This window comes from Pygocentrus nattereri, chromosome 10, assembly GCF_015220715.1.
Source record: "Pygocentrus nattereri isolate fPygNat1 chromosome 10, fPygNat1.pri, whole genome shotgun sequence".
NCBI classification, from domain to species: Eukaryota; Metazoa; Chordata; class Actinopteri; order Characiformes; family Serrasalmidae; genus Pygocentrus; species Pygocentrus nattereri.
Window position 1 is genome coordinate 31,120,289 of NC_051220.1, and position 15,725 is coordinate 31,136,013.

The window sequence follows — 15,725 nt, forward strand, 5'->3', positions numbered from 1 at the left end:
ACATGAAATTGTAAAGTGCTTTGTGGTTCTGGGTGTGAAGGTACTGAAGTGTATTCAGCAAGCAGCACTTCCACTGCCGCTCACGCATGTGTCCCTCTTCTCTGTCTCTCTTAGCTCTCTCCTTGGCTTTTACCTCATCACTCGTTCAGTTATGTTGCAGACACGCTACAAGACTTATGAACATTTTCAATCACAAATAAAAACATGTTTGGAAAAAGGCTTGATTGCCCTCACACAGATTATCCTTGCCCTTTCTTACCTGTCAACCTATAAAATCGCAAAAGAAAAGGGCAAAACGGGTCAAATGAGGCTGTTATCTAGTGTTCACCTATCTTAAGAGTAAGATTACAGGACAAAAACTACCCTTAATTTTTTCTTTCAGTCACATAAAATAAATATGGTTTGAAATTGCACATGTATTAAATGTAGGTATCTTGACAAATGAGTTGTACTCTGCAATTTCTCATTAGGTTTAAAGGGATTTTCCCAACATTCTGTGAAGCTGTCCAACCTCAGAACAGTTGCTATGAACAACCATGAATGTTTGTGGGTGGAGTATGGTTAGGTCTTATTTAAAGTCTTGTTTATGCTATATCTTGTTTAAACATTTTTCCCCATGAAAGACAGAGCTCTGTTGTGGTGGACAGTTTGTATCCTGTTAACAGTGTGAGTTTGTGTGGGCCGAGAGCTTTGGCGTCTGTTTGCTCTTTTCCAATCTTTCACAGACAGTTCCTGCAGCCTCAGTTTCTGAGTGACCTCTTCTGTCTCTCTCTCTCTCTCTCTCTCTCTCCTTACAGCTGGCCATGAAGCACAAGTGTTAAACTGTGCCAGATCTCGGAGCGTCCTGCCAAGGATGGCTGGCACATGTAAATCGGATGGATTTTAGATTTTATTCTTTTTTTTTTTCAACCAGAAAAAGAAGATTTAATAAGATTAGCATTATGAATTAACACTGGTTTTAATTTTTAATTCCTCCTGACATTTCCAGAAGTGAAGTCGAAATGCTATAGGACAATATGGCCCACTGACTGTGAGTGACCGCTTTAGGGCATTGTCTCTTTTCTGGCTCCTCTTGTCCGGTTCCTGTGCCAGGAAGAAGAGAGCTTTCTGTGGGACTTGGATGCAGTACCATGCACGGGGGGGTGCTGTTTTACAAATGGCTGGTTAAAGTGGATACACCAAGGAAAAAACAATTTGTTAGCCATGAACTTGAAGTTCTGTATCTGTATCCCTGTATTTCTCATTATATACTGCATACCATTAAAAGTGTAGTATTTGTCAAAGCCGCTAGATTTGATTTCCATTTTGGAGAGGGCTGAAAGTTACTTGGGATTTATTTAACAGCATCACTACTTTCAGGACATCTAGTGTCTATAGAATAATTTCCCCAGATCTTCCTAATATATGCCAAACATGTACTGTGAGAATGTAATGCTAATGGAATTGAGCATTTGGGTTTGGAAAAGCACAGAGCTTTTCATAGATTTAATTAGAAGTGTGCTTGCTGTGAAGCTGAAACACATGTTCAAATTATGTGGTTACATACAGTCATGTGCAAAAGTTTGAACAACCTATTAAATATGTTTCTGCTAATTATAGTGCACACTTTCTATTTATTTGCTTAACAGGGGAAAAAAACGAAAATATAAAATGTGCCACAACTTTTATATAGACCACAATGTATTATTTTCCCTTATATGTCAAGTTCAGCAATTAAACAGTAATTGTGCATTAAGATGAGCAGTTCTCTGGAGATGTGTACTTATTCTCACTTAGAAAACTAACAAAACACGTCAAACTTGTATATGACTGTATGTGCACTGTAGCTTAAATGAGACTTGTGTGCAGATCTCTATCATAACCAAAACTAAATGCAAACAAAGCACTTTTTAACTGAAGTACAACTCTATTGTAAATAGAAAGCATTTGGTTTCAGTTTTAATTGGTTCTGATTTTAAACATGCAATAAGCAGATTGTCTTGCTTATATCTGGTAAAGTAAAATGGGATATTAGACAGGCTAATGTGGAAGGAATGGGCTGTTGTTTGATGCTTATTTTACTACATTGGATGAATAGTTGAAATTACCTTGCTGAAAATCTGAAAATATCACTTTCTGTATTCTTTCTTTAACCTTAACAAGTTTTCACAACAGTTGTCATTCATGATAATGTAATTTACAGCAGTGAAATGTAGTATATTAGGTGGGAATAATTTAATAAGTAACCTCTGTTACATACTCACCATGTCTACTGCCATTCTATATGGGCTTGTAACAGTGTATGTGATCTTCCTAATTCAGTAACAGTATTTGTCACCTGATTTTCTTGTATGAGTTCTCAAAGTTATTGTTTTTTTTATGTTTATTTTTTGTTTTTGAAAATACTTTGCAAATGAGACATTTTTAGATTTTGTATTACATATTTGTTAATGAACGCTTCCTGGGCAAATTGTTGTCTTAGTGCCATTGTTTTTGTGGTGTTCAGATTGTTACCTGTAGCTCATTTTGTAATATCAGGCTTCATCAAAAACAGCTGCTGACCATTACCCTGTGTGTGTGTGTGTGTGTGTGTGTGTGTGTATGAGGGCGAGTATGCATGTGTGTGTGAGCGCACAGCTGATGATGTGCTGACATCTTTATCTTTTTAGATCACCCTTCACTGAAAAGCTCTCAGACTAGTTCATTTTAATAAAAGAATGAAACAGTTTTGAAATGTATTGTTAACTAACTTGTGCCATCATTTCATTAAACATTCAGCTTTCAGTATTTCTGCATAATTTGATCATTGAGATGTAAATTAAGATTTAGAGTGATCTAATTTGTAAGGTTAGAGAAACTTACAGAGGTAGAAATGTTCACAGTGGTGGTGATAGGAACCAAACTTCTGAAGCATTTAACAGCCCTTTATATTAATTTACTGAACGTTTTTACACAAAATTGGGGGCAGTCATGGACTGGAGGTTAGGGAACCAGCCTTGTGACCGGAAGGTCGGCGGTTCTATCCCCAGAGCCGACAGAACATGACAGAGGTGTCCTTGAGCAAGACACCTAACCCCCAACTGCTCCCCGGGCGCTGCGGATTGGGCTGCCCACCGCTCCGGGCAAGTGTACTCACTGCCCCCTAGTGTGTGTGCTCACTAGAGTGTATGTGGTGTTTCACTTCACAGATGGGTTAAATGTAGAGGTGAAATTTCCCTGTTCTGGGACTAATAAGGGTCACTTAATCTTAAAAATGGTTACAAATGTGATGCCTAATTCCTGAGAACCTTTTAGGATACTTGAAGGTTTTGGCCTAAACCATATTTTTAAAACACATGCAGAGGTACATACAGGGGGGAAAAATAGGGAAAAATAGTCTGCAATGAAACCACTATTTGACATTATCTGCATTATTTTATATATATATATATATATATATATATATATATATATATATATATATATATATATATATATATATATATATATATAAAAACAAAAGCAGGTTACAGAGGGCCACTGATTGTACAGTGAACACAGACACTTTATTTGTGTTATAGACATCCCAACTCCTGATCCCTGTTACTACTATTGTGAAGAGTCAGTACATTTCTCTACATTTTTCATCGAACCACTCTGAATATTGTTGTTTACATTTAAATAACTGAATTATGCAGACACAATAGATGGAGTTTATTTTGTTTTCTCAAATGCCATCAACATTTTTACCCAGATGACTTTAAGACATGCTTTACATATGTGTACTTGAAACTGCTCAATATGTCAGCTTTGCCACTGCTTATTCTCTAACATGGTGAATGTACTGTTTATTGTTCAGGTCATTATATCAAAAATGTAACTTCCAGTAGGTTTGAGATTAACACTTTATAAATGTGTTTGTTATTGATCATGTACAGTAAAGTTTATCCATTCAACAGTTTACTGCTTTCCCTGTTTCAACACATCACAGTCTGCTGAGACTACCCGGCCCTTCATCACGTTTACATTGGAAACACTGTGAAGTGCTTTGAGGTGCCATCCTGGACTTTAAAGCATTATTTATGTATAAGGCTGCCTCTTCAGCTGCTTTAGTTTATTTTGTACATTATTAATGACTTTATATAAGTTAAGCTGACATTTCAAAATTTGCAGTCTAGAAGCTCATATAGTGCATCTTTCAAACGTCTTATTATGAAAGGAAAATAAAGATCTTATAGTAAACTTCTGCATTTTCTACATCTCCCACATTATTTGATATTTAAGACTGGCTGTTGTCTGTTAGGTCTAGCATAATATTGCCTTTGTATAATTCCATGTGCTATGGAATTACGTATTCCAAAATCTTTCTCTAAAATAGCCCATTTCATCTCTGTTACATTATAATAAAGACTTGGTTCATATGGGTTTTTTATGTCAGATAAAAACTATTATTATCAGATTGCTGTTAGTTGCAGTTTAACTAATTCAGTACAGAAGATGCACAGCTTGTGAGTTGTTACAACAGCAGTTCTCAAGCTTTTTGGATTGAGGCTCTCTTTCTGGATAGTAAGTGTTACTGTTGAAGTGTCAATCATTGCTTTCACTTAAAGAATGAGGACCTTTGATTGGCATGTATTTTATTGATATTAAACAGCAGTAAAATGAAATGCATACATTTTTTTAGATATGACTGAAGCAGATAACAAAAAACCTACTCAGTAGAAATACAACTTCTGAGATCCCTACAACCCCCCTGTTACATGACCATAAGATTTATTAATAAACCAATGTTGTGCTATACAGTACCAGCCCCTTTTAGGGACAGCGTTTTTGTTCTGTGGTGCATATGAACACGTGCTGTATGATTACTGTAAGGTCTTATTCATTTTTACCAACATTCACTTCACTACACTAGTCTTCCTTACAGAGAACATTAGAACAGTCCATTGCAGAAGACCTGGTTTATCAATGTCATGTTTCATAGCACCCCCCCGCGACCCTGACGGAGAAGCGGCTTAGAAAATGGATGGATGGATGGATGGATGTTTCATAGCACCAGTGATTTTGCTTTTTACATTTACAGCATTTAGCAGGCGCTCTTACCCAAAAAGTGCTTTGTCTATCTAGAGAAGGTATCTTTGCTAGTTACCAATAGGTTAGAGCTATTTTTGCAACCTATTTACTTGCTGTAATAAATGTCAGAGGCTATCAGCCATGGGTTTTTTGTCTTAATTGTCTTTATTTGCAGTGTGTATTGCTGTAGGTCCACCCCCACTGTGTTGACATGACTTCCAAACTCATCCTTAATTTTCTGATCTTCAACATTAGTGTCCAGGCCTTTTGTTTCACTGTTAAGGACTTTTTTTTATAAATGTGAGCTGAAGAACTGTCGTTTCAGGAAATGGGAATGAAGTGCAGCTTTAAAGGAATAGTTCACAAAAGAATTTACGCTAATTTACAGTTTTTCACTTACCCCAGATGTAGTCGATCAGGCAAAACACTTTGTGTACATATTTTCCTTCTCTAGTGATGTGTTGGAACTACAAGGCTGATGTTGCTAACAGAAACACTAGAAGTCAGTAAACACCTTAGATTTTATGGAAATACATCCCCAAGACTTCTCTTAACCCTCTCAGGCCTCATCCAGGGCTTTATTAAGGTCATGCAGGCCAATGTGATGCAGCCATTTTAGACAGCTGTTTATGGTGCAGGGGCTACAAAGCTACCATTACTAAAAAAAAACACTAGCAGTTAACAGACACTCAGAAACAAGAAATGGCTGCTCCTGGCAAAAGGACAGGTCAGCATGGCCTTGATGAAGACCTGGATGCAGTTTGAGTGGTTTGGGGATGTATTTACAGAAAAGATTTGATTGTCTAATGACTGCCCAGAGAGCAAGCATGTATCGGTCCACTGGCTTGATAAGTTCAGCACCCCACTGACTGTTTGCCACTGCTGGTCCAGTGACCAAGTCTCATATAAAATGACTTTATAGGAAATGTTGTTGCTGATACTGTGCTAGATTAAATTTATTTACTGAACTATTTTGTAAAGTACAACTAAAGAAAAGAAGGAAGGAAAATTAAATAAATTTGACTGTGATTGGAAAATGAGTGGTGATGATGATGAAAGGAATTTTGACAAATATTCTGCTTAAACACCGGTGGACCGCCCAGAAAGCGCTGAGCAAAACGTCAGTGGGCCGCTAGCTTTACAATCAGAGGGCCAACGGTGTTTCACTCTTCTCTCGCTATCAGGGTCTCTGTGTTTGTTAGTGATGTTAGTCTTATAGCTCCAGTGCAAACCTAAGAAGCAAAATTTGCACTCCAAACATGTCTTGACTGATTGATTACAGGTCAGTAGACAATTGTGTAACCAAACGGTTTTGTGGTGAAAAAAAAAATACATACAAATGATGATTAATAATATAAACATATTTATATGCATATACACCTATAATGTATAATAGAATGTGAAAACTAAAAAGGGATGAAATATCTTAGATTAAAGATATTACTCCAGAAATCTCTGAGTGGCAGGCCGAGCTGTGTGTAACCTGCAGTGTGCTCTGTGGACATCTTTCAGCTAATAAACAATCTAATCTGAACTGTGCTATTCTGTTTATTACTTCACTTACACTGATTTCAGCTCCTATTTTCAGATGGAATATGTCAGAGATGAGTAAACCGTGTTCTTTGTAGTTACTGCACTGAAATATAGTTCTGTATTATAGGATTATAATTGGGTTCTTTTTATTCTCATTTGTAGTTTCTGTGTTTTCAAGGTTTATCTGTACATACTAAATATGAACAATTCAAATGGCTTCAGAAAGCTATGGATTCTTTTCTAGTACACATCCTCTAAAGGGAAATTCTTTATTATGCAATCACTGTTTCGTTGCTGAATTTAATGTACTGAAAAAGAGGGGAAAAAATGGCCCATGCAAAAGTTATGGCACTGTTTATAATTTGTTATTTTTCCAATATGTTCAACTCAGCAAGTAAACAAAACCTATACACTAAAACATGCAGGAAAGTCCATATTTTATATTTTATATTTAAGCTTGTTGCCTGTAGAGGATGTGTTCACTTATTTTCACTTAGAAAAGAAACAAAACATGTAATTTGGCTGGTAGTGTTCAAACTTTTGCATACAACTGTAAGACAGCGTGAGCTGTCAGTGTTGCAGTGCTGGAATCACACTGTGAAGCTTTCAGGAGATGGGTGTGTGCATCTGTGTTATCTCTGTAGGCTCTCCCAATCTAATAGCAATTTAATGCAGTATTTAATGACGCAGTCAGTGTGACAGCTACGAGCGCGGGAGTGTGTATGGTAATGATGGAAAAATCTATGATCTAACTGCAGCACTCGGGTAGATAAATAACTGCCTCGTAAAACACCTCAGGCATGGCAGTGCTCTATCATAACTCACCCCCTAACAAAGACTGTATCTCTCTCTCTCCCTCTCTCTCTCTCTCTCTCTCTCTCTCTCTCTCTCACACTCACTCACCTGCCCTCCACCCTTCGTGCAGTGCTTTTTAGTATAATCACAGTGGAGTGTGTGTAGTCTTAAATAAAAGACGTTACACCCTCGTCCAGTCTGTTGGGTGTGTCCAGTGATAGTGCTTTGCTGTGGCCACAGGCTGCCACTAGACGGAGGCAGAGTTCCAGGAATTTGTGGCAGCTCACTTGCTGAAAGTGAAGGATGGCAGCAGAAGACTCCTGGGTCTGCAGTCTGTGTAAACAGCAAAGCAGAACACAGGCTTAAATAAATCATTGATTTTGAAGGAATTTGTTAATTGTCATGCTCCTCCCTCTGCTCCAGTGCAGCAATGCCCATCCCACTCTCTCCCCACAAAACCCAGTGTCACTGAATTAGTGATGCTGAACACAGACATATATCTTGCAAGTTCCCTTACAAGCATTGCTGTACGTTAACTTCTGCAGCCGGTAGTACTGGTGCAACAAAAGTTGTTGTAGCATAAAGTAAAATGCAATAGCACTGAGATAAAAATGACTTTATAATACTTGTTAAAAGTAATCTCAATAAGAGGACCAATTTGCTGTTTAATCTTAATGAATTTCAACGGACAGAAAATTATTTTCTCCTGAAATTCTCCACAAGGGGGCACAATTGGCACTCAAGTCCTGTCCTTGTGCGTCATTGAGAGAGAGGAAGCCCCCAACAGCAGGAGCCCATGACTGCATGTAGGTTTGTAGTCACAAATTTCTAAACGGTAAGCAAAATACTCTGTTACCTAAAGAGGAGGCTCAGTGTTATTTAATGTGTAATGATTAATTCAAACAGTTCTAAAAAGGAAGGCAGTATCCTGGGGGTGGCCAAGCTTCCGAAGAGGTGTCTTTAGATAACATTTTTATTTTTCTTCAGGCAAATGGTACAATCCAGCAGTTATTGCTTTATCTACATACATTACAGCCTCAAACTGTACATTTAGGTGTTATGTACTTCACAAGGCCTCCTTTTTAAACAAATGTTTGCATCCATTCTAAAGCATTCAAATTACCTGAGAGGCTATATACCTCCTGCCCTGCTGTTTACACGACTCGGCCTCAGGAGATGAGTTGGGCAGTGGGATAGTGTTCAATATTGCACACTGTGTAGAGAGAATAACTCATGAGTAATTGATTAGAAGTTACATTAGCATCCAAGTAGCATTGATAAAGTGGCTACTTGGATGTTGTACAGTACACAGAGTTATTTTGCACGTGTGCAACTGTGAACTTGTTTGTATTCACACAGGATTCATTTTTCCTGTGCTATTGGTTGCTGCAGTCCCCCCCCCCCCAACTACACAAGCATGTGTAGGCCTTACTCCAGTTAAGACCTGCTTGCTTCTTTAGTTTTACAATGGAGTAAAGGCTAAAAATGAACAACAGTACTTTGCCTAAGTAAAATTATTTTTGGCCTTACTTTTGTCCTTTTTATAGCTAACAATACATCATACAGAGTCAGAAACCACATCAGTAATAGTTTAAGACAAGTGTGGGGTGATATAGGCATGCAGTATGTTCAGTGCTAACGGCTAGACTATAAGTGTTCATTACGTGTTCGCTGGCATTCCAGCTTCAGTGCAAAGCCAAAGAAGCAAGCATATCTGGCTGATTGGCCAGCTTTGTAAATGTGATTTGAAGACTTTCGGTTCAAAATGCATCATAGACCACTTGTTTTTTTTTTCCCCCTCATGAAATGCATTGTTGGAAGTGGGATTTATCTTATACATATGAGAAATATCAGCACTATAATATGAGTAATACCACCTTTATTAGAGAAGTGTATTTTCCAGTATACATCGGCCATTATTCTTTAACTCATTATATCCAAACACAGCATTTTGAAACAAAACTCATTTCTCACTGTCTATCACTTAAGTGCACTGAATGCAATGAATTTACTTGAATTTAAATGCACACATCATTTCCACATCAAATAAAGATATTACACCAATGTAGCTGAAAAAACACAATTGCATTGATGTCATTTGTTTTGTTCATGTGTAAATGGACATATTTAAATCAAGTAATTGTAATCAAGTTATTCACTTTTTTAGAGTGTTTCTAAGTGAGCACCTCAAACAAAATCCATCCTTGTTACTTAGTGTTTAATGGAACAGTGCTCCCCTTTGCACCAGCTTATTTTCACCTCCAGGCTGTGTGAATAAAAACAGCATGAGCAGAGAGGTGTCACCTTCAGCGGAGAGGGATGGTGTCCACAGGGAGAAGAGACACGCCTAACCCATAGAACAGCATCTCTCTGCTTCTCTTTCTCCTTCTCCTCTCCTCCTTAAACCCCATTTTTCTCCTTCCACATCTGTAATTACACATAACACCTCTGTGCTGGGTCTGGTTCTGGTTCAGCCTCAGTATCCGTCCTCTTTTCCTGGCAGCACTGCAGCTGAGACAAGCTCTACCCAAAGGTGATTAATCCAACTTAGGCTTCCTGCTCCTCCTTCACGTTGTTCGGCAGGGTGATGAATATTTTAGTGCATCTGAAATTGTGCATTGTTTTTGTAAGCATCCTCTGCTTCCTGCTTAAAGCTCACAGTAGCGCTAAAGTTGAGGGATTGTGTCAAAAAAAGAAAACATAAAACAAGGTGGCCCATATTCCTTTGTATTAAACAGAGGGGTCGAGGTAGGGTGGGGGGTGTTGTGGTGTCAGTGAGGGTCATACAAATATGTTTACATTTGTTAGACTAGATTTCTTTCTTTCACAAAGGAGAGATGGATAGCATGCAATTATTCTTTTAATTATCAAAACCCCCACAGGACATGTTTTATTTTGGTGGCGGATCACTCCCAGCAGTGCAGTGACACTGATGCGATGGTGGTGTGTTATTGTGTGTTGCGCTGGTACAAGTGGATCAGACACAGCAGTGCTGCTGGAGTATTCAGTAGACACATTTACCTTGTCAGTCCACCATGTAGATGTAAAGTCAGAGACGATAGCCCATCTGCTGCTGCCCGGTTTGTGTTGGTCATCCTCTAGTCCTTCACCAGTGGTCACAGGACGCTGCCCCCAGGGACACTGCTGGCTTACTATTTTTGGTTGGTGGACTATTCTCAGTCTAGCAGTGACACTGAGGTGTGTATAAACTCAAGCAGCACTGCTGTGTCTGATGTGCAGGTTGGTTGTATACAAATTCTTGATTTTTCTCAAATAACAAAATGCATTCAGTCAAACTCCACCCACAACAACCATCAGATCACTTCTTTCTAATTCAAGGAATTGAAAATAATTGGTTAAACAAAATCATGTCACATACTGTACTAAGGACTACTTAACTCTAGGGTAACATTTTTAAATCAATGCTGGATGAAATCATAGCCTGACATCTAGCCATTATTCAGGACTTCCAATTTCTACCTGCTGTTGCAGTCAGTATGTGGCTGTGTTTTAAAGGACAGGATAACGGGACAAATGGACTACAGTCTGTAGCTGTAAAATAGGATAAGCAGAGGTAAAATGAACAGTGAGTGTATAAACAAGGTGTATTTAAAGAAGTGGCCTGTCAGTATGTGCACACGAACACACACACTCACTCACACTCATGAAATCCCCTGATAATGGGAGTGTCAACAAAAAATCTGATCATGGATTTGTAACCATTCTGTACCATACCGAGATGTCCAGTAGAATTCAGAGGCTGAAGTATCCCATATTGTGCCTACTGCCTTTGCTAGCTTTAGCTTACGTCCCTGTGTAGAAACTGATTAAGCCAAAACTCACTTTTTAAATAACACTGCTCCTTAACATTCAGTACTAAACTATTTCACTTAAGTAAGTATTTGAAATCTGTGACAGAAACCATGTGCAAAATCCTGTCGGTGTGATGTTAATCTCTTTTAACATTGCACAAAAACACCACTTGAGTGGTATGAGTTCACAAAATGAACATGAATATTCAACATGCTGTTTCTGTTAATCTCAGTTAAAATGACACATTGTTCCACTAATTGGGATTAGTCATTATTAGAAGTATTATTATGTAGTTTTTATTCCATTGTTACAATATTTTACTTTTTGCTTGCAAATTTTCTAGTACAAGTACTACCTGCTCAAAATGTTTATGTACAGTCCTAAGGTGTTTGTATGCAGATTTATGTTGCTATATTAACTTTTTCACATACTGTACCACACTGCTAAAAGTCCTGTTGCAAGGGGTCGAGCATGTGTGCATATGTGTGTGTGTGGTAGTAGTGCTGGTGCAGGATCAAGTCATATCCGAGTCCTGCCCAGGATAAGTTGGCAGATGTGTGGGGCGGTGCAGGGCACAGCAGCTGCTGGCTCTAAATCTGGCGCTAGATCCTCTTCATTGCCTTTGGCTTCATGTGGAGTGCAATGTCAGCCACGCTGGAGTAATCAGTCATTATCTACCACGCATCTCCCTCATGCTGCACACTCCAGCTGGATACCTGTGTGTGTGGGTGGAGAGCTGTGCTGTAAGAATACACTGTGCGGTAAATATCTCTATCAAATCAGCCTCAGCAAAAATAACCTGGGTTTCATAAGACGTGTTTCTAAGTCTGTTTCTAAATGATGCATGAAGCATGATAGGGGAGAAAGTGACCTACACCACATGACTGTGAGGAAGTAAACAATTTGAGCTATACTGGGTGGCCAGGGAGCACCAGGCAGCCTTAAAAGCGGTCCAGGCACCTTTCTTCAGTGGCTTTTCTGAACTAACCCAAAATAAAAACGCCCAAATGTGGTTAAAAAGTTGCTCTAATAAGCATCATAGGCCTCTATACTCTCAAGGGTCTAGAGTCATTTACAAGGACCATAAACTAGTCATTTACATCTTGTGTTGCATCTACATCTATTACACCTTGTATTTTATTCCACAGTCCACATACAATTTGTAATCACAAGATCACATACGATAAATGACATTGTATTGATATAAAGGACCTTAGACTAAAGTGATAGACATTTATTGTGTTTATAACACTGTTGTTGACAAGCAATGGAACTAACAATGCAGAGGTCAAGTTAAGAACACTGTGTCATCACTGTCATGCAAAACTTCCCTTTTTGTCATTTAAACACTCCAGTTTGCAGCTGGGGGAAATCAGGTGACTCTTTATTTTGAGTTTTCCTTTTTTACATTTATGGCATTTTGCTGACACTCTTATCCAGAGCGACTTACAATTTGATCATTTTACATAGGTAGGCCAAGGCGGTGTTAGGAGTCTTGCCCAAGGACTCTTATTGGTATAGTGTAGGGTGTTTGCCCAGGTGGGGATTGAACCCCAGTAGAAGGCAGAGGTGTTAACCACTACACTATCCCAACCACACATGTCGCACCTTTTTAGATGAAAACAGCACTCAACAGACTCTCAGTAACATATCAAAAACATATGAGGGTTAGGATTAGGTTCTGGGTTATAAGGTTAGGTTTGGGATAAGGTTCTGGGTTAGGTTTTTGTTTTGGGTAAAAGTTTGTTAATCATATACAAAGGACTACTCCAAATCAAGTGTTGCAAAAAAATCAATTTACATTAACTTAAACCAAAAAAAAAAAAAAAAAATTTTAATGTTTTTTTTCCCCCTTTCTTGCAAAGTTACCATTTCGGGGAAAAAGGTTTTGTTCTTTAACTCAAGTAGGAATATACAGAATTAATATATATATTAGCTGTCAGAACAAAACCTTTTTATTAAGAATACCTGAGTAACGCAGTAATAATGCATAACACTGTTATAAACAGAGCAAATGTTCATCACATTTAGCTTAAGGACATTTGTGTCAATACAGTGTCATTTATTTTGTCATCTTTTGATTACTGGCATAAGTTGTTGAAAAGTACTAAAATAAAACATGTATTGTTTCATACATGCATTATTCAATCTTTATGCATGTGTTATGACGTCCATATATAGGGATAAAGTGTTACCACATGTTCTTAGCATCACTAGTGTAAAGTAGATGGAGACATGGTTGGGCTGTAAAAATAAATGTGTTTTAATTGGCACTTCAGGCTGCTAATGGGAGCCAAGAGTGAAGTTGTTTTAGAGGAGCACAGAGAGGAAAAGAAAACTGCAGTGACCCATTTCATCTCCACATGGGCCCTGAGGCTGCATGTGACCTCCCAACACCAAAAGCCTACCTGCATCTTTTCAATACCTACAGCATCTCTCTCTCCCTCTAGCACTATCTCTCTAAAACTGTCCTCAGAACAGATTGCTTCAAAATGGAGCATGACGTTCATACAATCTGCCCAGGCCTCATTTTTAGGTGCAGGTTCATCGCCGAGGCTCCTCCATGGCTGGGAGGTAGATAGAGTGGCGCTGGCCATCTTGCGCTTGATTAAGCCGTGGCCTTGATATGCTGACGCTGCGGAAGTGCTTTTCCACAGCAGGGCCTCGGCCTTGACCTGGCCAACAGTAGCTAGAGCAAATAAATGGCTGTATTAGAGCTGTCACGGAAAAGGAGCCCTGTGGAGGTGTGCAAGAGCTGAGGCTCAGGTTGGAAAGATGGCCTGTCTGAGCTCAGCTCTCAGTATGCCACCCTGCTGTCTGATGGATGAGAGAGGAAGCGCAGTCGTTACATGGATCGGCTCAGAGTCGACCTGTGCTTTCATTGATTCCTTGCCAGAAGTGGAGGCACAAATTAAGGTTTTTTGCCTTTTTCCAGGACTTTATAAGTGTGTGTATATATATATATATATATAATATATTGGTGCTGTCATAAGAAGACCATTGCTTTTCTTTTCTTTTTTTTTTTGTTACACCATTTGGAAACACCAGCTGCCCTTCAGATTAAGTGATCATTTTATGAGAACTGGGCCAATTGAAATTTGGAAAAAACAAACCTTTGAAGTTCTGTGAAGTGACATTTGCAGATGTGTAGAACATTTTCCTTTTCCTATCAAGTTACCGAGAGTGACATATAGAGAGATGTGGATGTGTAAGGATTGTCATGATTATGTCATTAAAAAATTTATCAATTATTATTTGTGTCCTTGATGAATTGGCTTAGTTTGCATATTGAATGATGAACAGGGTATGTGCTGGTCATAATAAATCTGTTTCTAAAAAAAAGTATTCAATATAAGCACAATTTGTAATTAAAAAATTCACCGTGTCATGTAAACAATCCTTTTATTTTTACTGTAGCTGTAAGCGTTAATTGTTCTTAGAACATTAAAAAAAGTAAAATTAAGTCAATGGTAAACTGAAATAAAATCTGCATTAATATCAATTATCATAGTGTTTCACCATTTTTTTTCACACAATGTCAAGTGTGCACAAATATACATCATACAATTTAACTTTGTTTGTTAGTCAAATCAACATGTTAGGGAATGCCTGTGTCCCAGCATTTAAACAATCAAAAAAAAAAAAATCAATCCCAACATAAAATATAACATTTAAACACTAAAAACACCAAAACCTGAGTTGTCTGAATAAAACGTCTAAAACCTCTTTTTAAAGCTCAGATGCTGTTGCATAATGCAGTACAGCTCAACATTACCCTTTTGCTATTTTATACAAAAAATATCTTAAGATATTTCACAATAAAATGATGAATACACTCTGGTACTGTGAAAATTAGTGTTAAATATTATGAAAAATGTGAAATTGATTGAGCATGCATGTGTGTGTGTTTGTGTAATAGAATGTGTAGAGTTTTGAGATTATATGTTTGAAGTAGTCTCTGTTTTAAAAGAGTAGACAGTTTAGCCGAGCACTTTAAACCAAACTTGTACTCTCTCAGAATGATGTGTGTGTGTGTCTGTGTGTTTGTGTGTGTGTGTGTTTGTGTGTGTGTGTGTGTGTGTATGGGAGTGTAGTTGTGAAAAGTTAGCTGCAAGTGTCCTTAGTGCACCCAGCTTCATATTAATATTCAGGAGACGTTTTTCAATTTTATGGCAGCAGCCTTTCTACAGGGGGGATTTGACAAAAGTTTGCAGAGCAGAATTCACAAATGTTGTGTGATTCATCCCAGTGATCGACACTGAGAGGCTACAGCCTAAACCAGCAGTCAGCCACATGCAGCTTTATTACTGCCCTCATGCGGCTCCACGGCAGAATTAGATTATTAGGTAAAAATAAAATGATCCTCCTTTGCAGTAAAACAAAGCTTTGCTGAGCATTCTGACACCATTCTTACGCAGTTATAGCTGAGCTAAAGCTTAAAGTAGAGCCAAATAAGTATTTTTATTTTAGTTCAATTTAGCATATACTCGTACATTAGTACATACTGAGACGTTTACAGCCAAGATGGACAAATGTTACTTCAATAAAGCGAA

The 15,725-nt window shown here is 38.2% G+C and overlaps 1 protein-coding gene across 1 annotated transcript in view; it reads left to right on the top strand.

Annotated features, from left to right (window-relative positions):
• The window catches only part of stxbp6 (syntaxin binding protein 6 (amisyn)), an 89,655-nt gene extending 86,889 nt beyond the window's left edge, over nt 1–2,766 (top strand). Inside the window, exon 6 of the mRNA XM_017690912.2 lies at nt 798–2,766. Coding sequence (XP_017546401.1) covers nt 798–821 — 24 coding nt within the window. The 3' untranslated portion in view covers nt 822–2,766. The remainder of the gene's footprint in view (nt 1–797) is intronic.
• The last annotated feature ends 12,959 nt before the right edge of the window (nt 2,767–15,725 follow it).